The 23,388-nt window shown below is 41.1% G+C and overlaps 1 protein-coding gene across 3 annotated transcripts in view; it reads left to right on the forward strand.

The window, feature by feature from the left end:
• Nucleotides 1-23,388, forward strand: part of lrig2 (leucine-rich repeats and immunoglobulin-like domains 2) — a 73,694-nt gene that overhangs the window by 33,542 nt on the left and 16,764 nt on the right. For all 3 annotated transcript variants that reach the window (XR_009812751.2, XM_061937656.2, XM_061937655.2), the window contains exons 11-15: nucleotides 5,881-6,044; nucleotides 7,731-8,042; nucleotides 15,631-15,912; nucleotides 20,534-20,974; nucleotides 22,439-22,591. Coding sequence is in view for 2 of the 3 variants with exons in the window: in XM_061937656.2 (XP_061793640.1) it covers nucleotides 5,881-6,044; nucleotides 7,731-8,042; nucleotides 15,631-15,912; nucleotides 20,534-20,974; nucleotides 22,439-22,591 (1,352 nt within the window). In the remaining variant the exon portion in view is untranslated. The remainder of the gene's footprint in view (nucleotides 1-5,880; nucleotides 6,045-7,730; nucleotides 8,043-15,630; nucleotides 15,913-20,533; nucleotides 20,975-22,438; nucleotides 22,592-23,388) is intronic.

The following is a 23,388-nucleotide window of genomic DNA, read 5'->3' on the forward strand; positions in this document are numbered from 1 at the left end:
AAATAAAAGGTGAGTGCCCCTAAGAAAAGGCATTGAAGCTTAGGGAAGGCTATGCAGAACCAAACTAAAACTGAACTAGCTACTAAGTAAACAAAAACAGAATGCTGGACGACAGCAAAGACTTACTGTGGAGCAAAGACAATGTACATCCGAACATGACATGACAATCAACAATGTCCCCACTAAGAAGGATAAAAACAACTGAAATATTCTTGATTGCTAAAACAAAGTAGATGCTGGAAATATCGCTCAAAGGAAGACATGAAACTGCTACAGGAAAATACCAAAAAAAGAGAAAAAAGCCATCAAAATAGGAGCGTAAGACAAGAAGTAAAACACTACACACAGGAAAACAGCAAAAAGTCCAAATAAGTCATGGTGTGATGTGACAGGTGGTGACAGTACACCTACTTTGAGACAAGAGCTATAGTGACGCATGCTTGGTTATGCTTTAAAGTCATATCCAGCAATTGCGACAACGACTTTTTACTGTCAAAAGAGTTTCATTTTTTAATGATTTCTGCTGGTTGTGTGCCTCCGCATTTTTTTCAACGGAAAAAATGTGCCTTGGCTCCAAAAAGGTTAAAAAACACTGGTCTACATAACATGTAATGGTGTTTTTTTGGTCAAATTGTTGCATAGATGATGTTTTACAGATCATCTTCAAGTCGCTTTCTGACAGTCGCTTCATGATGCGCCGCTTTGTGGGCGGTCTTATTTACGTGGCTCACCTTCGACAGCGTCTTCTCCCCGTCATCTTTGTTGTCGCGGTGTAGCGTGCAAGGACGGGAGTGGAAGAATTGTCAAAAGATGGAGCTAACTGTTTTAATGACATTCAGACTTTACTTCAATCAATAACGGAGCAGCATCTCCTCATCCGTGGCTCACTAGTGCAACAACAAGGCCGGAAATGTGTCCTGTGAAGAACTCTCTTAATAACTAAAGTTCAATGGGTGAATTATGTAAACCCTCTTCAGTTTTTAGCGCTTTGATAGCTAGTTTACTGACAGATATAAGTAAGAACTTTACACTACTTTATATTAGAAATGGCAACAGCGGAAGATGAATGTCACATAAGAAGGTAGAGAAAAAGAAGAAGCTTATCGACTCCACATTCACCCGTTGGTGGTGGTAAGCTTATTTTTAGGGATGTCCGATAATATCGGACCGCCGATATTATCGGACGATAATTGCTTTAAAAAGTAATATCGGAAATTATCGTTATCGTTTTCAAGATTATCGGTATCGGTTTCCACAAGTAAAATTTGTGACTTTCTAAAACGCCGCTGTGTACACGGCCGCAGGAAGATGTACAGAGCGCCAATTAATCCTTGAAGGCGCTGCCTTTGCGTACTGGCCCGGTCACATACTATCTACGACTTGACACACGCACTAGTGAATGCCATACATACTTGGTCAACAGCCATACAGATCACACTGAGGGTGGCCGTATAAACAACTTTAACACTGTTACAAATATGCGCCACACTGTGAACCCACACCAAACAAGAATGACAAACACATTTCGGGAGAACATCCGCACCGTAACACAACATAAACACAACAGAACAAATACCCAGAACCCCTTGCAGATGCTTGTTTTCATTCAGAAAAATCTACCTCTCACACGTGATGACAAGGAGAAAAAGAATCAGCCCACTCTTTGAGCTTCATCTGTTGCACAAATAGACTAATAGTCTGGACTGTTTTATTTATGTTGTGTGCCTTTTTCCCCCATGCACTTTAAAGGATGGCTGTGTTTTCTACTAGTCTAGACTGAAGCAGTTTTATTAATGTTCATGCACTTTAAAGGATGGCTGTGTTATCTACTAGTGTAGACTGAAGCATTTATTTTTATTTTTGTGCTTTTCTTGTTTTTATTTGCACATTTTTGTTACTCATACGAATACGTTAAGAACGGGGCTAATTGAGCCCAGTTTATAGTATACTTTGGACTGAAGCTGTGTGTCTTCATTGTTTTTGTAGCTGTTTTGAGGCATGTTTAAAAATTTTTTAAAAATGCACTTTGTGAAAGTCAAAGTACAGTGTTTCCCATAGTTGTAGTGGGTAACAGGATTATTTCAGGGAGAGCATGTCCCACATTCCAAGCTGCTGTTTTGAGGCATGTTAAAAAAAAATAATGCACTTTGTGACTTCAATAATAAATATGGCAGCGCCATGTTGGCATTTTTTTCCATAACTTGAGTTGTTTTATTTTGGAAAACCTTGTTACATTGTTTAATGCATCCAGCGGGGCATCACAACCAAATTAGGCATAATAATGTGTTAATTCCACGACTATATACAGTATATCGGTATCGGTAATTAAGAGTTGGACAATATCAGAATATCGGATATCGTCAAAAAAGCCATGATCGAACATCCCTACTTATTTTATTTATACTTTACTGCATTTTAGGTCCTCCATGTTTCGGTACGTCCGAATAGGGAAGGGACAAGGGTTTATAAGAAAAGACGAACACAGCGAAGGTCTAAAAAATCCTCACGAGGTGACTTTTCTCGCTTGATCCACAATATCTTTGCTCTCTGTAGTCGACTACGACTACAATAGCGGATGCGCGCACATTTTCAGGACTTATGCAGATCCCAAATACACATCAACAGGTACCAGAGTAAGAAAATTGGTTTTGCATAATATTGCGAAACAAAACCCCATATAATATGTCTGCTAATAGGTGACATTTTGCGGCCCTTCTCCACACACCATAATAATACTTTTAATGCGCCGACACTCCATCAAGCGGTGTGGCTTCATACCTTACCAAAGTCGTACTAAAAACATTTTGACAGATTTTTGAGCGCCGTGTGTAATTATCTATATTTTCAATGGCACATTTAAAGTTTTGATGTTTACTGCCATCATATTGCAGTCTACACGTATCTCTTATGTATGACTGCCATCTACTGGCCACACTTATCATTACACCATGTACCAAATGAAATTGCTTGCAGGTCAGGCAGCACAACCAGAATTATGCCGTACATGAGGCGCACCGGGTTATAAGGCGCAGTGTCGATTTTTGAAAAAATAAAAGGATTTTAAGTGCGCCTTATAGTCCGAAAAATACGGTAATCCAGACAAAATTGTAAAATCACATTGAACATTTAATAATAACCGTTTAACATTAGGGGTAAAAAATAAGGGATATGTAAGAAATGCTTAATAACATGTAAACAAATAGTTTAGAGTTTGAAAATGTAAACATAGGGAAACAAAAACATTTTTTTGCAGCTTCACTGCCAGGACGTGATCTGTTATTCATATGGAAAATAATTCATGTTATGCAATAATTATTATTTAAATATTATTTGGCCAAATTAGTTTAAAGTACCGGTATCACATTTGTTATGGTTTATTTATTTTATTTATAATAATAATAGTATTGGATTAGATTTATTAAGCGCTTTTCTCAACACTTCACAGAGAAGTGAGAATCCATCAATCATTCACCCGTTGGTGTTGGTAAGCTTATTTTATTTATACTTTACTGCACTTTAGATCCTACATGTTTCCGTACGTCCGAATAGGGAAGGGACAAGGGTTTATAAGAAAAGACGAACACAGCGAAGGACTAAAAAATCCTGTCGAGGTGACTTTTCTCGCTTGATCCACAATATCTTTGCTCTCTGCAGCACTCATTTGTATCTTCTCTTCTCACTCCATGCAGAGAATCAACAGCGAGATGGCGCAACCAAACTTGATAGTTGACACTTTTGGCTGTTTAGCGCAGGGATGTCAAACTGGTTTTCATTGAGGGCCACATGGCAGTTATGGCTGCCATCAGAGGGCCGCTTGTAACAGTGTATGAATTAGCCTCTGGATTTCATTATTAATTATATACATTGCTTTAAGTAAACTGTTGATTTTGCAGTTTTTTTAATATATATTTTTTTACAACATTTTACGATAAATATAAAAACAGTATCACTGTTTTGTTTTTGTTTTTTTACGGAAAAAGCTGGCAACTTAATTGCCAAAATTTTACTATTAAATATACATTGGTTTTCACCACAATATATTGCGAATGGAAAAACAGTAAAAGTTCCTTTTTTTTTTTGGTAACTTAGCTGCCAGTTTTTCTACCGTAAAAACAAATGTATAGTTTTTCCATTTACAGTAATACACCGTGAAAACAAAAATTTACAGTAAAAATATGGCCGCTCAGTTAACAGAATTTTAATGCAAAAAAATGGTAGGTTTTTTTTTCAATTTACAGTAATATGCTGTAAAGAACACCGTCAAATTTATTGTAATTTGTATTAATTTGATGAGAAGTTTGCTGTAAAATCATAAGTCAAGCAGATATTTAAGTATTTATTTTTATTTAGACTAAAAATATTTGGAAAGTATGATAATATGTAATATTTGTTGCAATATTGGATACTATTAAAATTTAAAATTCATGCGATTTCAAGCAGAACATATGTTTTTCCTGTGAAAATGAAAAAAATCTATTACATTTATTGAGAAAATATTAAGTACTTTATTGACATATCAATTCCAGTTATTTGCGGGCCAGATCTGGCCCCCGGGCCTTGAGTTTGACACCTTAAAGTACCAATGATTGTCACACACACACACACTAGGTGTGGCAAAATTATTCTCTGCATTTGACTCATCACCCTTGATCACCCCCTGGGAGGTGAGTGGAGCAGTGAGCAGCAGCGGTGGCCGCGCCCGGGAATCATTTTTGGTGATTTAACCCCCAATTCCAACCCTTGATGCTGAGTGTCAAGCAGGGAGGTAATGGCTCCCATTTTTTTTATAGTCTTTGGTATGACTCGGCCGGCGTTTGAACTCACAACCTACCAATCTCAGGGCGGACACTCTAACCCAGACCGTGGCAAATTAAGGCCCGGGGGCCACATGCGGCCCGTTGAGCTTTTCAATCTAGCCCGCCGGACATTCCAAAACATTTTTTTTACATCTTTAAGATGGAAACAGTAGCCACCATTATGATGTGCAGTGATGTTTTCAAATGACCGTAAGTCTTCAACTATACAAAGTATTTCAATGGTTAGAATCTGCGCTTTTGTATGATATACTAGTTACTATGGTAATCTAATTAGTTACTATGGTAATCTAAGTCACAGCAGCTCAGACGAGGCACCAAGCAGTGTGGGTGGGGAGCGTTTCCAGAGCGGCCAGCCTGAAATGTGGGTGTCAGGGACAGACCCGGAAGGAGATTTTTAGAACAAAGTTCTAAAGCTTAGTGATATATCAGATTGTAGGTGGGTTTTTTTTACCCTTCGCGTTAATATTTCACTGTGTTTGTTGCAAATATGTCAATCAAGAGGGGTGTGATGTTCATATGTTGTCAATATTCAGTGTTTTATCATTCATTGTTAATATTGTAAATCCCACATTCTTTATTTTCATGTCTATTCTGGGTGTCTCATTCAGTAAAAATGTTACAATTTTTAGCATTCAATCAGACATTATTGTGAGGTTTTGTATTAGTGTTCCTAAAAATCAGATATACCCAGACACATTTTTTTCTCTAAATTTGGCCCCCCGAGTCAAAATAATGGCCCAGGCCTGCTCTGACCACTAGGCACTGAGTAGGGGTAAACCTGTGGTTTAGCGTATCCTTCCTGTTGCTCACTGATCACTTCCAGTTTTGTTAGTTTACAGACCGCGAGTGCAACCAACCACCGTGTGTGACAATCATTGGTACTTTAACTTTAACTTTTCATTCTTTCCGTTTTTTTTCCCCCACTCAAAAAATATATATATTTATTGATCGCATTTTTTATTTATATTGACTACGTGTCTATCGGGATATATATTGATATCGTTTTATCGGCCCAGTTCTACGTTTTCAACTCTTTCACACTTCTGTCCTCTTGACCTCTCAGCATCCTCAACACAAGCAGCCTCCTGTGCGACTGCCACATGCAGTGGCTGGGACCCTGGCTCAGCAACAGCCACTTCCAGCCGCCTGTGTCCGCCGTCTGTGCCCATCCTGCCAGTCTGCTCGGACGCAATGTCCTTTCCATCAGCCCGGTGGACTTTGTTTGTGGTCAGTGTTCCCACCCTTTTCATTCTCCTACTACTACAAACCCCATTTCCATATGAGTTGGGAAATTGTGTTAGATGTAAATATAAACGGAATACAATGATTTGCAAATCCTTTTCAACCCATATTCAATTGAATATGCTACAAAGACAACATATTTGGTGTTCAAACTCATAAACTTTATTTTTTTTTGCAAATAATTATTAACTTTAGAATTTGATGCCAGCAACATGTGACAAAGAAGTTGGGAAAGGTGGCAATAAATACTGATAAAGTTGAGGAATGCTCATCAAACACTTATTTGGAACATCCCACAGGTGAACAGGCTAATTGGGAACAGGTGGGTGCCATGATTGGGTATAAAAGTAGATTCCATGAAATGCTCAGTCATTCACAAACAAGGACTAGACAAGGGTTACCACTTTGTCAACAAATGCGTGAGCAAATTGTTGAACAGTTTAAGAAAAACCTTTCTCAACCAGCTATTTTAAGGAATTTAGGGATTTCACCATCTACGGTCTGTAATATCATCAGTGTTCAGAGAATCTGGAGAAATCACTGCACGTAAGCAGCTAAGCCCGTGACCTTTGATCCCTCAGGCTGTACTGCATCAACAAGCGACATCAGTGTGTAAAAGATATCACCACATGGGCTCAGGAACACTTCAGAAACCCACTGTCAGTAACTACAGTTGGTCGCTACATCTGTAAGTGCAAGTTAAAACTCTCCTATGCAAGGCGAAAACCGTTTATCAACAACACCCAGAAACGCTGTCGGCTTCGCTGGGCCTGAGCTTATCTAAGATGGACTGATACAAAGTGGAAAAGTGTTCTGTGGTCTGATGAGTCCACATTTCAAATTGTTTTTGGAAACTGTGGACGTCGTGTCCTCCGGACCAAAGAGGAAAAGAACCATCCGGATTGTTATAGGCACAAAGTTAAAAAGCCAGCATGTGTGATGGTATGGGGGTGTATTAGTGGCCAAGACATGGATAACTTACACATCTGTGAAGGCGCCATTAATGCTGAAAGGTACATACAGGTTTTGGAGCAACATATGTTGCCATCCAAGCAACGTTACCATGGACGCCACTGCTTATTTCAGCAAGACAATGCCAAGCCACGCGTTACATCAACGTGGCTGCATAGTAAAAGAGTGCGGGTACTCGACTGGCCTGCCTGTAGTCCAGACCTGTCTCCCATTGAAAATGTGTGGCGCATTATGAAGCCTAAAATAGCACAACGGAGACACCCGGACTGTTGAACAACTTAAGCTGTACATCAAGCAAGAATGGGAAAGAATTCCACCTGAGAAGCTTAAAAAATGTGTCTCGTCAGTTCCCAAACGTTTACTGAGTGTTGTTAAAAGGAAAGGCCATAAAAAACAGTGGTGAACATGCCCTTTCCCAGCTACTTTGGCACGTGTTGCAGCCATGAAATTCTAAAAAAATTTGAGTTTGAACATCAAATATCTTGTCGTTGTAGTGCATTCAACTGAATATGGGTTGAAAAGGATTTGCAAATCATTGTATTCCGTTTATATTTACATCTAACACAATTTCCCAGCTCATATGGAAACAGGGTTTGTACTACTACCATATTTCTACATAAATGGATTGAGGTGCACGCACTAAATTTGTCAGTCATTCTGCCCTTACAATTTCCATGTTGGACATCCAACGATCAACAGACGACTTCCCCAAGCCCAGGATCAGCACGCATCCTGAGACGTCTGTGGTGCTCCGTGGCAACAACGTGACTCTTAGCTGCGTGGCGTCCAGCAGCAGCGACTCCCCGATGAGCACGGCGTGGCGGAAAGACGGGGAGGTACTATACGACGCCGAGGTGCAAAACTACGCCCGGTTCCAGGAGGGCGAGCTGATCTACACCACCGTGCTCCACCTCCTCAGCATCAACTTCACCGAGGAGGGACGCTACCAGTGCGTAGTGTCCAACCACTTTGGCGCCAACTACTCCAACAAGGCAACGCTCACTGTCAACGGTAAGAAGCATGTTTGCAAAGAAATGTACTAATCATTGTGAGCTATTCGTTATACACACACACACACCTTCTCATTCAATGCGTTTTCTTTACTCTCATGACTTTCAAGGCATCAAAACTATGAATGAACACGTGAAGTTATGTACTTGACAAAAAAAAAAAAAAAAGTGAAATAACTAAAAACATGTTTTATATTCTAGTTTCTTGAAAATAGCCACTCTGCTCTGATTACTGCTTTGCACACTCTTGGCATTCTCTCCATGAGCTTCAAGAGGTTCAAAATGGTTGGAAAACCATTTCAGGTGACTACCCATTGAAGCTCATCGAGAGAATGCCAAGAGTGTGCAAAGCAGTAATCAGAGCAGAGAGTGGCTATTTGGAAGAAACTAGAATAGGGCGGGCAAAAAATATCTATTTCTGAGCAGTACTCTGTTGCGACTAGGGCTGGGCGATATGGCCTTTTTTTAATATCGCGATATTTTAAGGCCATATTGCGATACACGATATATATCTCGATATTTTGCCTTAGCCTTGAATGAACACTTGATACATATAATCACAGCAGTATGATGATTCTATGTGTCTACATTAAAACATTCTTCTCCATACTGCATTAATATATGCTACTTTAAAACTTTCATGCAGAGAAGGAAATCACAACTAAGAAAATCACTATTTTTTTCATACGGTGTTGATCTGGAAATGTTTGCCTCTGCAAACATGATGGTGTGGGCGTGTGGCACCGAACGGAGATGTTGACATGCGGAGTAAGCACTCTTCATTCTCTAGCTAATGTGTTTGTGACAATCATTGGTACTTTAACTTTAACAGGTGACTTTTCAAATGATGCTACATATTAGCAGTAATGCTACTTTTTATAGCAACGCTTTTTCCCCACACTTGACAAATGACGGTTGTCTGTTCGACATATCCCACTTGAAGCCAAACCACCGCCAGACGATGGACCCCCTGTTGTTTTTTGGGGGAATTAATTATTCCTTCATTTGTTACCAGATTCGCACCTTCTCTCTCTCTCGTATTACCACTCGCACGGCTACGCTAGCATCACAGCTAACGTTACGCATGCTGCTACCTCTTTGCTGCGCGAGGGCGTATACGTATGTGACGTATGACGTGACAGTATGTGACGTGTGAGAAGGAGACACAGGAAAGAGCGAGGAGAGCCTGTAGTGTATTGCCAGCAGCTAAAAGCAACTGCGTGAGAACGTATACTCCAATATCACGATATAGTCATTATCTATATCGCACAGAGACAAACCCGCGATATATCGCGTATATCGATATATCGCCCAGCCCTAGTTGCAACACACTTTTCCACCTCTTATTGCAGTAATTATGATCTCAAACAGAGTAGAAGTCTGGAGCTAAAAACGTAGAAGTTTCTTCGGCACAAAAATGATGACTGTCAGGTTCAAACACTGATGACATCTATTAAACAGACAAGAAGCAAGGAATCATGCAGAGACAGAGTTCAATTTGGCTCAATGAGGAGAGACGTTTGGGGCTGCACACTCAGTTACAATCTCCCACCACGCTCTAGGGTCCAGACCCACGTGCTCCTCTATTTATTTGGTAGGTCCCTGGTTACATCACTGAGGCTGCTTTTGAAGGAAGTGGGGTCATTTCAGCAGCCCCAGTTGGACACAATATTTGATTATTCAGAAATGCAAATGTGCTGACACTCGTGAGATCGCCTTTTCTCTGCTTTGTCTGCGTCACGGTACTCGATGTTCTGGACACAAACACAGATACGAGACGACTCGCAATCTTGGATTGCAAGTCGTCCCTTTGCACAGATAGAAAAGTACAACTTCAGCACAATCGATAATAACTATAGCAACGGCCTTTAAGCATAAGAGTTGTGTGACAACTTACACATAATTATTCTAACAATGACTAAAGTGGTGAAGCTGTGTTTTCATTTGCACTTAAATTTTAGTGACAATTTAGTAAAAAAACAGATTCAAGGTTCATTTAGTTTACTTTACCACCATTCGTCAGTTATGATCCCCTTCTTATGTAGTATATTTGGTTATATTTTTTTCCCCTAATCAGCCTGACCCAAGCCTAAGGTTTATGTGTTAAATGAATAATAATCTTTGCACTTAACACATGCTTTAAGGGTTTCCTCCAGCTTGCCTACATACATGTGGGGGTGGGGGTAGGGGTGTGGTCAATGTGACATCATCATATCATTTGCATAATTTCTGATGATGCATATTTTTTCCATCCATTTTCTACTGCTTGTCCCTTTTGAATGCTTAAAATAGTTCAAAAAAATAATTGTTATTAGAAATAAGTATTAACCTATGTTTTCTTATAGAATATCGTTTTGCTTTATTTTTATAATTGTTATTGTATAATGTAACACCAATGGCAGCTGCTGGTCTTTCATGTAGGGGAAGCTATGTTTCAGCTACTCTTTAAACACAAGTAATAACAGATAAAAGATATAAAAATGCTAGATCTTACAAGGAAAACTTCTGTAAGTTGGGCCCCAAGGTTAATATAAATATGGCTGGTGATAGACACATTCAAGCTCTGTCCTGCAAATTTGACAACGACAAGCCAACGAACGCGCCCTGTCGCATTCTTGCCGGCGGCTAACGTCCCTCCACAGTGCAAAGCCCCTTCTAAGTCAGCGATCCTAGCCTCTATGGTGGCAAAAAAACGACATTTCTATAAGTATCATCCTTGGATTATGAGGAATAGCTAATGATGCTACACTACACACCGTAGGAGGATATGCTAACCGATACATATATCGTCAGTAACGATATCAAGTAGAGTTTTAGCATAGGTCGATACTACAGTGGTTGGATTGATATGTTTAGTCATCTTTGTTGTTCGCAAGCAGATGCTGAAAAATATCTCAAGCTGAATTTAAAAGTCGAGCGATAAGTTAGAGCTACTGATTATGTGTCCGCTTTGTAGTCCAATAAGTCAACTAATCGTTTAGGTAATCAATGATAAGTCCACTGTAATAATAGTCGTTAGTTGCAGCCCTACTGAAAATGTAACTACCGTACTTGGTATTGGATCAACACCCAAACGACAGAAGAATACGTGTTTTTTTTTACATTTTAATCCTTGTGTGGTGTTTGGGTCTGTGGAACCCGTTTTAATTTTTTATCAAAAGAAAAATTATACATTTAATTAATTTTTCAAACTGAGACTCACTGACTTTGGCTCATTTTCTGTGAAGATCATATATCAGAATACATATTTAATGACCACACACCATACACCCCCCCTACACATTTCTATTACATAGAAGATATCTGGGTCCACTGGACCCGGGGCTAATAGAAGTGTGGAAATTGATGTCCTGTGTACCACACACACACACACACACACACACACACACACACACACACACACACACACACACACACACACACACACACACACACACACACACACACAGCAGGCCTAGACAGGAGGAGGACAGAGTGTAGGTACACAGAACACCAGAGGGTCAAATGTGCGAGAAAATGAGAGCAGACAGTGTTGACAAACAATGTTGCAACCTTGTGTGGGAACCGCAGGTGCAGGAACACAAAAGAAGAATCCCTGTGGGATGCAGAAATTGGCAGAGAAATTTTCCGTGCAACGTTCATTTTGTTGTTACTCAGCCAGCGTTTGTGGGTCTGACGGACCCGTTGCATTTTGTGACTTTTAATGCCTCACAATCAAACACTTTTATGTTAAAATACTGAACAGATGTTTATTGGGATAATGTAAACATCTGTTAATACTGAACAGATGTTTATTGGGATAAGGTAAACATCTGTTCAGTATTTTAACATAAAAGTGTTTGATTGTGAGGCATTAAAAGCCACAAAATGCAACGGGTCCATCAGACCCACAAACGCTGGCTGAGTAACAACAATATGAACATTACACAAGGGTTAACAGAAGCGTAGATAGAACCATGTTACAACAGGAAGTAACCAGACCAGTGGCGGGCTGTGCCTTTCCCACCTAGGCCTTCAGTAATGTCCTACTGAGTCCGACTTTAATAAATACCCCTCAAAATACCCAAATTTATGTCACCACATAACCACGGCTGGAGAAATACTATACAGAAACACACTTGTGCACCACTGGATATTGAATCACCTCAACAGTGTACAAAACAGGCTATATTTTTGGCACATTTAAAAATCAATGAACCCGCATCAGCATTTAAAACACGTTTTACGTGGTACTATTAAAATTAAAATAATTGCAAAGAACATTAAATATAGATCCGTTGGGGTGAAGAAGGAGCTGAGCCAGAAGGCAAAGCTCTCAATTTACTGGTCGATCTACGTTCCCATCCTCACCTATGGTCATTAACTTTGGGTTATGACCGAAAGGACAAGATCACGGGTACAAGCGGCCCAAATGATTTTCCTCCGCCGGGTGACGGGGCTCTCCCCTAGAGATAGGGTGAGAAGCTCTGTCATCCGGGAGAAACTCAAAGTAAAGCCGCTGCTCCTCCACATCGAGAGGATCCAGATGAGGTGGTTCGGGCATCTGGTCAGGATGCCACCCGAACGCCTCCCGAGGGAGGAGGCCATGGGGAAGACCCAGGACACGTTGGAAAGACTATGTCTCCCGGCTGGCCTGGGAACGCCTCGATATCCCCCGGGAGGAGCTGGACGAAGTGGCTTGGGAGAGGGAAGTCTGGGCTTCTGCTTAGGCTGCTGCCTCGCGACCCGACCTCGGATTAGCGGAAGAAAATGGATGGATGGATATTAAATACTTGAACTTTTTCTTTGGGAGTTAAAAAATTGAGAGACCCGATGATTTCTCCGTTGGCCGGGTATGGCTCCGGTCCCCCTTCCTGCTTTTTTGCAAATTACAACTTGTGATTGGATTCTCACTTGGGAGTGACAAGTGAAAACTGTCTATTCGGCAGAATTTATACAGCGCTGGCAAAAAGCGAGTTTACCGTATTTTTCGGATTATAAGTCGCAGTTTTTTTCATAGTTTGGCCGTTGGTGCGATTTATACTCCGGAGCGATTTATGTGTGAAATTATTAACACATTACCGTAAAATCCATCCATCCATCCATCCATTTTCTACCACTTATTCCCTTTGGGGTCGCAGGGGGCGCTGCAGCCTATCTCAGCTACAATCGGGCGGAAGGCGGGGTACACCCTGGACAAGTCGCCACCTCATCGCAGGGCCAATTACCGTAAAATATCAAATAATATTATTTATCTCATTTGCGTAAGAGACGAAGCAAATGGCAGCGATCATCACACACACGTCAGCAATCGTCACTCACACGTCAACCAATAAGAATTCGGCGGGGGAGGGTCATGGCAGAAGTGCATTGTGAGTCATGGTATGCTAACTGCTATATGCTATACCAGGGGTCACCAACCTTTTTGAAACCAAGAGCTACTTCTTGGGTACTGATTAATGCGAAGGGCTACCAGTTTCCATCCATCCATTTTCTACCGCTTATTCCCTCGCGGGGGGCGCTGGAGCCTATCTAAGCTACAATTGGGCGGAAGGCGGGGTACACCCTGGACAAGTCGTCCCCTCATCGCAGGGGCTACCAGTTTGATACACACTTAAATAAATTGCCAGAAATAGTCAATTTGCTCTATTTACCTTTAACTCTATGTTATTATTAATAATTAATGATATTTATCTTTGTGGAAACACTGATCATCTTAATGATTTCTCACAATAAATATATATAGAAACAGATAAATATCAATATGCAACACTTTATTTTTATATTTTCTTTAAGTGCACATTTTTCAAATTGAACATTTTCAAATGATCACTTCTAAGACGGTCTTGTGAAATCACAATATCCCATTTTAACTAGCTAGCCACTAACATTTTTTAACAAATCATGAATTACTTTGCACCATGTTTGTACAAATAATAACTCATGTAAAATACAAAAGTCAACTCTCAAATGTTTACATAAATCATGTCACACTTTGAACTGGACACCAAATCTGTTATCTGTTTCTTTGTCAGTTACTGAAGACCAAGTCTTTAAAATATTTTCTTGGATTTTCAAATTCTATTTGAGTTTTGTGTCTCTTAGAATTAAAAATGTCGAGCAAAGCGAGACCAGCTTGCTAGTAAATAAATACAATTTAAAAAAAAAGAAGCAGCTCACTGGTAAGTGCTGCTATTTGAGCTATTTTTACAACAGGCCAGCGGGCTACTCATCTGGTCCTTACGGGCTACTGCGGGCACCACGTTGGTGACCCCTGTGCTATACGCTACTGCCGTAGCTGTTAAAATGGATCACATCAACATTGGCGGTAACTCATAAAAACTGAGAAGGGCTGAACTAAAATGGCACCGAAAAGGAAATCATATACTGCAGATTACAAGCCGGACGTAGTGAAATATGCAGCAGAGAACGGCAATCGAGCAGCAGAAAGAAAGGACATACCAGAGGCGACACCGGGGAGGAAGATTTCATGGGATTTAGCGATCAGGAGCGACAGATTGTTTGGTAAACGTATAGCATGTTCTATATGTTATAGTTATTTGAATGACTCTTACCATAATATGTTACGTTAACATACCAGTTGGTTATTTATGCCTCATATAACGTACACTTATTCAGCCTGTTGTTCACTATTCTTTATTTATTTTAAATTGCCTTTCAAATGTCTATTCTTGGTGTTGGATTTTATCAAATAAATTTCCCCCAAAAATGCGACTTATACTCCAGTGCGACGTATATATGTTTTTTTCCTTCTTTATTGTTCATTTTCGGCCGGTGCGACTTATACTCCGGAGCGACTTATACTCCGAAAAATACGGTAATTCTGATTGGATAAAAGGTCTAACGTAAAAACAAGCAACACTGGAACCTAATAAGACATGAATAGAATATGATGAATAATTTATGGAAAGTAGATTAACATTTTTTTTTTTTACTCTATGACAGTGGTTCTTAACCTGGGTTCGATCAAACCCTAGGAGTTTGGTGAGTCGGCCTCAGGGGTTCGGTGGAGCCTCCGCCGCGGAGGTCAAGACACATCCGACTCATCTTGTAAATAAAAACTTCTCCCTATTGGCGTACAATGGATACCCCCAAATAATGTTCCATCTGATTTGCAGGTGTGTAATTTGTTGTGAGTTCATGAACTGTGTTGGTTTTGTTCTTTGAACAAGGTGATGTTCATGCACAGTTCATTTTGTGCACCAGTAAGAAAAACATATAAATTTGTCGTGAATTTGAAAAAAAACAAACATTTTATTTATCACTAAAGAAGGGTTCGGTGAATGCGCATATGAAAGTGGTGGGGTTCGGTACCTCCAACAAGGTTAAGAACCACTGCTCTATGAACATGATTTATGTTAGGCCAGCAGAGAAGACCTTGCTGGCCCTAACGGCACACCACTGAACCAGACATTAACTAGTACAAAAATAATTTTGACAAAATGATGCAATATGTCACCGAAGCCAAATAAGGAGCCTTTGCAACCTGTTTTAAAATGGTTCTACCGCAGGAGGCTGCAATATAGATTTGAGGCCCATCACGAGGGAGGTGGTGTTGTTCAGACCTAAATTTGCCTATCTTTCCGCAGAGCTGCCATCCTTCCTCAAGACTCCCATGGATCTGACGACCCGCACCGGCAACAATGCCAGGCTGGAGTGTGCCGCGGAAGGCCACCCCTTCCCGCAGATCGCCTGGCAGAAGGACGGCGGCACCGACTTCCCTGCCGCCCGGGAGCGCAGGATGCTTGTGATGCCCTACGACGACACCTTCTTCATCACCAGCGTGAAGACGGAAGACATGGGCGTGTACAGCTGCACCGCGCAGAACGCGGCGGGCAGCGTGTCGGTCAACGCCACGCTCACTGTCCTGGGTGAGTTCCGGTTTATGTCAACGCTGCATGTATTTTCTCTAGGGCTGGGCGATATGGCCTTTTATTAATATCTCGATATTTTTGGGCCATGTCACGATACACCATATATATCGCGATATTTTGCCTTAGCCTTGAATGTACACTTGATGCATATAATCATAGCAGTATGATGATTCTATGTGTCTACATTAAAGGGGAACATTATCACCAGACCTATGTAAGCGTCAATATATACCTTGATGTTGCAGAAAAAGACCATATATTTTTTTAACCGATTTCCGAACTCTAAATGGGTGAATTTTGGCGAATTAAGCGCCTTTCTATTATTCGCTCTTGGAGCGATGACGTCACAACGTGACGTCCAATCGGGAAGCAATCCGCCATTTTCTCAAACACAGTACAAACACCGAGTCAAATCAGCTCTGTTATTTTCCGTTTTTTCGACTGTTTTCCGTACCTTGGAGACATCATGCCTCATCGGTGTGTTGTCGGAGGGTGTAACAACACGAACAGGGACGGATTCAAGTTGCACCAGTGGCCCAAAGATGCGAAAGTGGCCAGAAATTGGACGTTTGTTCCGCACACTTTACTGACGAAAGCTATGCTACGACAGAGATGGCAAGAATGTGTGGATATCCTGCGACACTCAAAGCAGATGCATTTCCAACTGGACTGGACAGATCAGCTTTCAGGAAAAGAGAGCGGATGAGGGTATGTCTACAGAATATATTAATTGATGAAAACTGGGCTGTCTGCACTCTCAAAATGCATGTTGTTGCCAAATGTATTTCATATGCTGTAAACCTAGTTCATAGTTGTTAGTTTCCTTTAATGCCAAACAAACACATACCAATCGTTGGTTAGAAGGCGATCGCCAAATTCGTCCTCGCTTTCTCCCGTGTCGCTGGCTGTCGTGTCGTTTTCGTCGGTTTCGCTTGCATACGGTTCAAACCGATATGGCTCAATAGCTTCAGTTTCTTCTTCAATGTCGTTTTCGCTACCTGTCTCCACACTACAACCATCCGTTTCAATACATGCGTAATCTGTTGAATCGCTTAAGCCACTGAAATCCGAGTCTGAATCCGAGCTAATGTCGCTATATCTTGCTGTTCTATGCGCCATGTTTGTTTGTATTGGAATCACTGTGTGACGTCACAGGAAAATGGACGGGTGTATATAACGATGGTTAAAATCAGGCACTTTGAAGCTTTTTTTTAGGGATATTGCGTGATGGGTAAAATTTTGAAAAAAACTTCGAAAAATAAAATAAGCCACTGGCAACTGATTTTTAATGGTTTTAACCCTTCTGAAATTGTGATAATGTTCCCCTTTAAAACATTCTTCTTCATACTGCATTAATATATGCTACTTTTAAACTTTCATGCAGAGAGGGAAATCACAACTAAGTCAATTGACCAAAAGTGTATTTATTAAACAGTTATTAAGCAGTGGCACAAACATTCATGTCATTTCCAAAACAGAAAGTGCAAGATTGTCAGAGACATTTTAAAACAAGCTATTAGTGCACTTTTGTGCATGATGTCACTAATATGACATATCAAAACAACACTAAATTAAAGTGCCACTACAATGGTTTAAAACAAATAAAGTGCACTTTTGTGCATGATATTTAGAAAACTGTCAAATAAAAATGAGCTGCATAATAGGAAATCAAATAGTGTATGTTCTTCATTCTGTGGTAGGTTCCTGCGGACGTTATCTCCTTCTGTTGTCAATTTTTTTTTCATACGATGTTGATCTGGAAATTGTTGCTTAGGCACTTTGTTGGTGTGGCACCGAACGGAGATGTTGACATGCGGAGTAAGCACTCTTCATTCTCTAGCGGGTGACTTTTCAAATGATGCTACATATTAGCAGTGCTGCTACTTTTTGTAGCAACACTTTTGCCGCATAATGGTTTAACATATTCCCGCTTAAAGCCAAACCACCGCCAGATGATGGACTCCCTGCGGTTTTTCTTGGGAATTAATTCTTCCTCCATTTGTTACCATATTCGCACCTTCTTTCTCTCGTATTACCACTCGCAACGCACCGTTAGCATCACAGCTAATGTTACCCATGTAGCTACCTCTCTGCTCGGGGAGGGCGTGTGACGTTGCACGCGTGACGTGTGTAAGAAGGTGCGCTTGTTTTAAGTCTCTGTGAGAAGCAGAGACAAGAAAGAGTGAGAAACGCCTGTAGTGTAATGCCCGCAGCTAAGAGCAACTGCGTGAGAACATATACTCGAATATCACGATATAGTCATTTTCTATATCGCACAGAGACAAACCCACGATATATCCAGTATATCATGGGTGTCAAACTCTGGCCCGCGGGCCAAGATTGGCCCGCCGTGTAATTTCACTTGGCCCCTTCGGGATGTTCTCCCGAAATGTGTTTGTCATTCATGTTTGGTGTGGATTCACAGTGTGGCGTATATTTATAACCGTGTTAAAGTTGTTTATACGGCCACCCTCAGTGTAACCTGTATCACTGTTGATCAAGTACGCGTTGCATTCACGTGTGTGTGCGTACAGAAGCCGCACATATATTGTGACTGGGCCGGCACGTTGTTAGAATGGATGAAAAGCGGACGTGACGACAGCTTGTAGAGGACGTTAAAGGCAGTGCCTTTAAGGCACGCCCCCAAGACTGTGGTCCAAGTGGACTACGAGATATAATGACTGATGAACACCTTCATTCGATAATGAAGGTTGCCTCAGCTCAAAGCCTGAGCCCCGACATTAAAGGGGAACATTATCACAATTTCAGAAGAGTTAAAACCATTAAAAATCAGTTCCCAGTGGCTTATTTTATTTTTCGAAGTTTTTTTCAAAATTTTACCCATCACGCAATATCCCTATAAAAAGCTTCAAAGTGCCTGATTTTAACCATCGTCATATACACCCGTCCATTTTCCTGTGACATCACATAGTGATGCCAACTCAAACAAACATGGCGCATAGAACAGCAAGCTATAGCGACATTAGCTCGGATTCAGACTCGGATTTCAGCGGCTTAAGCGATTCAACAGATTACGCATGTATTGAAACGGATGGTTGTAGTGTGGAGGCAGGTAGCGAAAACGAAATTGAAGAAGAAACTGAAGCTATTGAGCCATATCGGTTTGAACCGTATGCAAGCGAAACCGACGAAAACGACACGACAGCCAGCGACACGGGAGAAAGCGAGGACAAATTCGGCGATCGCCTTTTAACCAACGATTGGTATGTGTTTGTTTGGCATTAAAGGAAACTAACAACTATGAACTAGGTTTACAGCATATGAAATACATTTGGCAACAACATGCACTTTGAGAGTGCAGACAGCCCAATTTTCATCAATTAATATATTCTGTAGACATACCCTCATCCGCGCTCTTTTCCTGAAAGCTGATCTGTCCAGTTTTGGAGTTGATGTCAGCAGGCCAGGGAAGCTAGGGTCGATATTCTTCTCTTGATCATCTTTGGTGGCATAAGGGACGGTGTGAGCCAAGACAACCAGGGGGTTTAGCTCGCTCGTCTGCGGGAACAAACTGCCGCCATTGCTTGCCGTGCTACCGAGGTCCTTCGTCCTTGAATTGCTCACACACTACGGCAGATTCAATGGGGGTCTGGCGGCAGATTTCTTTGACTTTATCGTTGGAAATGCATCTGCTTTGAGTGTCGCAGGATATCCACACATTCTTGCCATCTCTGTCGTAGCATAGCTTTCGTCGGTAAAGTGTGCGGAACAAACGTCCAATTTTTTGCCACTTTCGCATCTTTGGGCCACTGGTGCAACTTGAATCCATCCCTGTTCGTGTTGTTACACCCTCCGACAACACACCGACGAGGCATGATGTCTCCAAGGTACGGAAAACAGTCGAAAAAACGGAAAATTACAGAGCTGATTTGACTCGGTGTTTGTAATGTGTTTGAGAAAATGGCGGATTGCTTCCCGATGTGACGTCACGTTGTGAGAGAGCGAATAATAGAAAGGCGTTTAATTCGCCAAAATTCACCCATTTAGAGTTCGGAAATCGGTTAAAAAAATATATGGTCTTTTTTCTGCAACATCAAGGTATATATTGACGCTTACATAGGTCTGGTGATAATGTTCCCCTTTAATGAACTAGCATCCAAGAAAAGATGGCAGGTATCTGGCTTGGGCATATCAGATTAGATCAGTGTGTTGCAAACTGAGCAGTTTAAAGTCCTGAATGGTTGGTTTATTCATTGTTATTTTATTTTCAAATTTATTAGCCTGTGGAAAAAGCTAATGTTGATATTAGAAAAGAGGCATTCAATTTTTATTTAAGTTGTATTTGATATGCCATTGATATTTTTCAATTATTATTATTATTATTTGAAACTGGATTTTGCATGTCACTATTAAGTTATATAAGCCTTGCTTGTTCAATATTCAATGCAAAACTTGTTTGGGTCCCTATTAAAAGGTTAATTTGTTCAACCTTGGCCTGCAGCTTTGTTCAGTTTTAAAATTTTGGCCCACTCTGTATTTGAGTTTGACACCCCTGCAGTATATCGATATATCGCCCAGCCCTAATTTGCTCTCTCTCCCAAAAACAAGCAGTCCAATTCCAACACTCGCCACTTGGTGACATATTTCTCTTTTACAGAAACACCTTCATTTATTCGGCCCCTTGAAGACAGAACAGTGGCTAGAGGGGAAACCGCCGTGCTTCAGTGCATTGCTGGCGGCAGCCCCGTACCGCGCCTAAACTGGACCAAAGACGACGGACCCCTTGTACTCACCGAGCGCCACTTCTTCGCCGCAGCCAACCAACTCCTCATCATCGTCGACGCCGGCCCTGTCGACGCCGGCAAGTACACCTGCGTCGTGTCCAACACGGTGGGAACAAAGCGCGGCCACGTCTACCTGGGTGTCACGCCGTCGCCCAACTGCGACACCGGCGTGGTGTACAACCAGGACGGCTGGACCACGGTGGGCATCGTGGTGATTGTGGTGGTGTGCTGTGTGGTCGGGACTTCGCTGGTCTGGGTCATCGTCATCTATCATATGCGCAGGAACAACGAAGACTACAGCATCACAAACACAGGTTAGCAAATGTTGCGCCATAATATAGCCCATTTTCCATATAGAATGCACCGGTATACAGTATAAGCCGTACCCACTAAATTTTAGACGAAAAAAGTATTTTTCCATATATTAGTCGCACCGGACTTATTGTCAGGTGCGACTAATATATGGAAAAATATACAACATATATATACATATATATATGTTGTGAAATTAGTTATTTACACAGAAATATTTTGTAATTACTTAATTGTGTCCAAACAGTGTATGTAACACGGCAGTAAAACGGCTGATCAAACAAAACAGAAGTCATCGTCATGAACCCACTAGCTGCAGAAGCTAGCTCTCCAATCAGCTAAACAGACTCAATGACTACACGGTGACATCTTGAGGATTTTACAAAACTGACACAATACACACAGAATGCCCTTGTAAGTTAATAATAGTAACTCAGGCACTCGTAAACGTGGTAGCATGTTGGCTTAATGTAATGCTAGCATTACGATAACACGTACAAATATGCATAAAAACACCACTCCTACAGACGTCACACGTGGGACTGATTAGTAAATAAGAATTGTTTTAGTTATATTGTAGAACATGCAAACGTTGCTTTGGGTGTTGAGTGAAGAATCCAAGCGAGTAGAAATGCTGTGGACGAGTGGAAGCGTACAAGCATACCAGTTCAAGGCTTCAAACAGCAAAGAACGCTGTAGCCATTCAAACTCGTCCAAAAGATGTCGTCGCCATAGCACAGACATTAGCACACCATTTCAATGTATTTGCATGCGTTTTATAAAAACGTTTTGCATTATGGCCGTAAGCGAAGAAAAATCCATTAATTAACCGCATCGTTTTATAAGCCGCAGGTTTCAAAGCATAGGAAAAAAGTAGCGGCTTCGAGTCTGGAATTTACGGTAATGTCACCTTGTGGATAATTTTACATTCAAATTTCAAATGTAATTAATATTCTTGTTCATCTTATAATTTTTACTGTCTTTTTAACTCTGTTTATTAAACTTTTATTTCTCACATACCAATTTAATTCACCTTATTTAGCTTTTTTACTAAATATTTTTGTAATATTTATGCATTTTTATATTGTATCTTATCAATATATTGTATTTATTTATTTAATCCTCTTAAGGTATTTAGATTTTTTTAAGTTATTTTCAGCGTGTCCTCTGCACTCGGCTGCTGTGGCCCTGGCTCATGGGTTCCTCGGCGAGAGGACTCCCTGGTCCCTCGCCGTTTGCCATAGATCAGAGTCGCTGCGGTCGTGGCCTCTGGTGCACTTGGCTCCCTAAGATAGTGTTGTATTACCTGGTCCTTCCGTGCTCAGCCACATATGTTTTTAGATGACTTTTATGACGGTAGAAAAGGAAAAGGTACAGTAGTTAAAAAAAAAAATGTAAAGTACATTTGATATGTCAGAAAAGTGCTCTGCAAATGTTTGATTGATTGAAATATCATGTTTCCCTAGATGAGATGAATTTACCAGCAGACATCCCCAGCTACCTCTCCTCTCAGGGGACTTTGTCAGAACCTCCAGAAGGCTACAGCAGCTCTGAGGCAGGCAGCCACCAGCAGCTCATGCCTCCTCTCTCCAATGGATACGTGCACAAGGGCACTGAGGGTGAGCCAGCTGACCTGACAGCACACATGTTTGCTGTTCCTTTTGTTTTTTTTTAATGACCGATACTAAAGATGTCCGATAATGGCTTTTTTGCCGATATCCGATATTCCGATATTGTCCAACTCTTACCGGTAATTACCGATTCCGATATCAACCGATATCGATATATACAGTCATGGAATTAACACATTATTATGCCTAATTTTGTTGTGATGCCCCGCTGGATGCATTAAACAATGTAACAAGGTTTTCCAAAATAAATCAACTCAAGTTATGGAAAAAAGTGCCAACATGGCACTGCCATATTTATTATTGAAGTCACAAAGTGCATTATTTTTTTTAACATGCCTCAAAACAGCAGCTTGGAATTTGGGACATGCTCTCCCTGAGAGAGCATGAGGAGGTTGAGGTGGGCGGGGTTGAGGTAGGGGGGGTAGGGGGTCGCGAGGGGTGTATATTGTAGCGTCCCGGAAGAGTTAGTGCTGCAAGGGCTTCTGGGTATTTGTTCTGTTGTGTTTATGTTGTGTTACGGTGCGGATGTTCTCCCGAAATGTGTTTGTCACTCTTGTTTGGTGTGGGTTCACAGTGTGGCACATATTTGTAACAGTGTTAAAGTTGTTTATACGGCCACCCTCAGTGTGACCTGTATGGCTGTTGACCAAGTATGCTTTGCATTCACTTGTGTGTCGTGAAAAGCCGTAGATATTATGTGATTGGGCCAGCACGCAAACGCAGTGCCTTTAAGGTTTATTGGCGCTCTGTACTTCTTCCTACCTCCGTGTACACAGCGGCGTTTT

Source organism: Nerophis lumbriciformis, linkage group LG03, assembly GCF_033978685.3.
Source record: "Nerophis lumbriciformis linkage group LG03, RoL_Nlum_v2.1, whole genome shotgun sequence".
In the NCBI taxonomy this organism is placed as follows: domain Eukaryota; kingdom Metazoa; phylum Chordata; class Actinopteri; order Syngnathiformes; family Syngnathidae; genus Nerophis; species Nerophis lumbriciformis.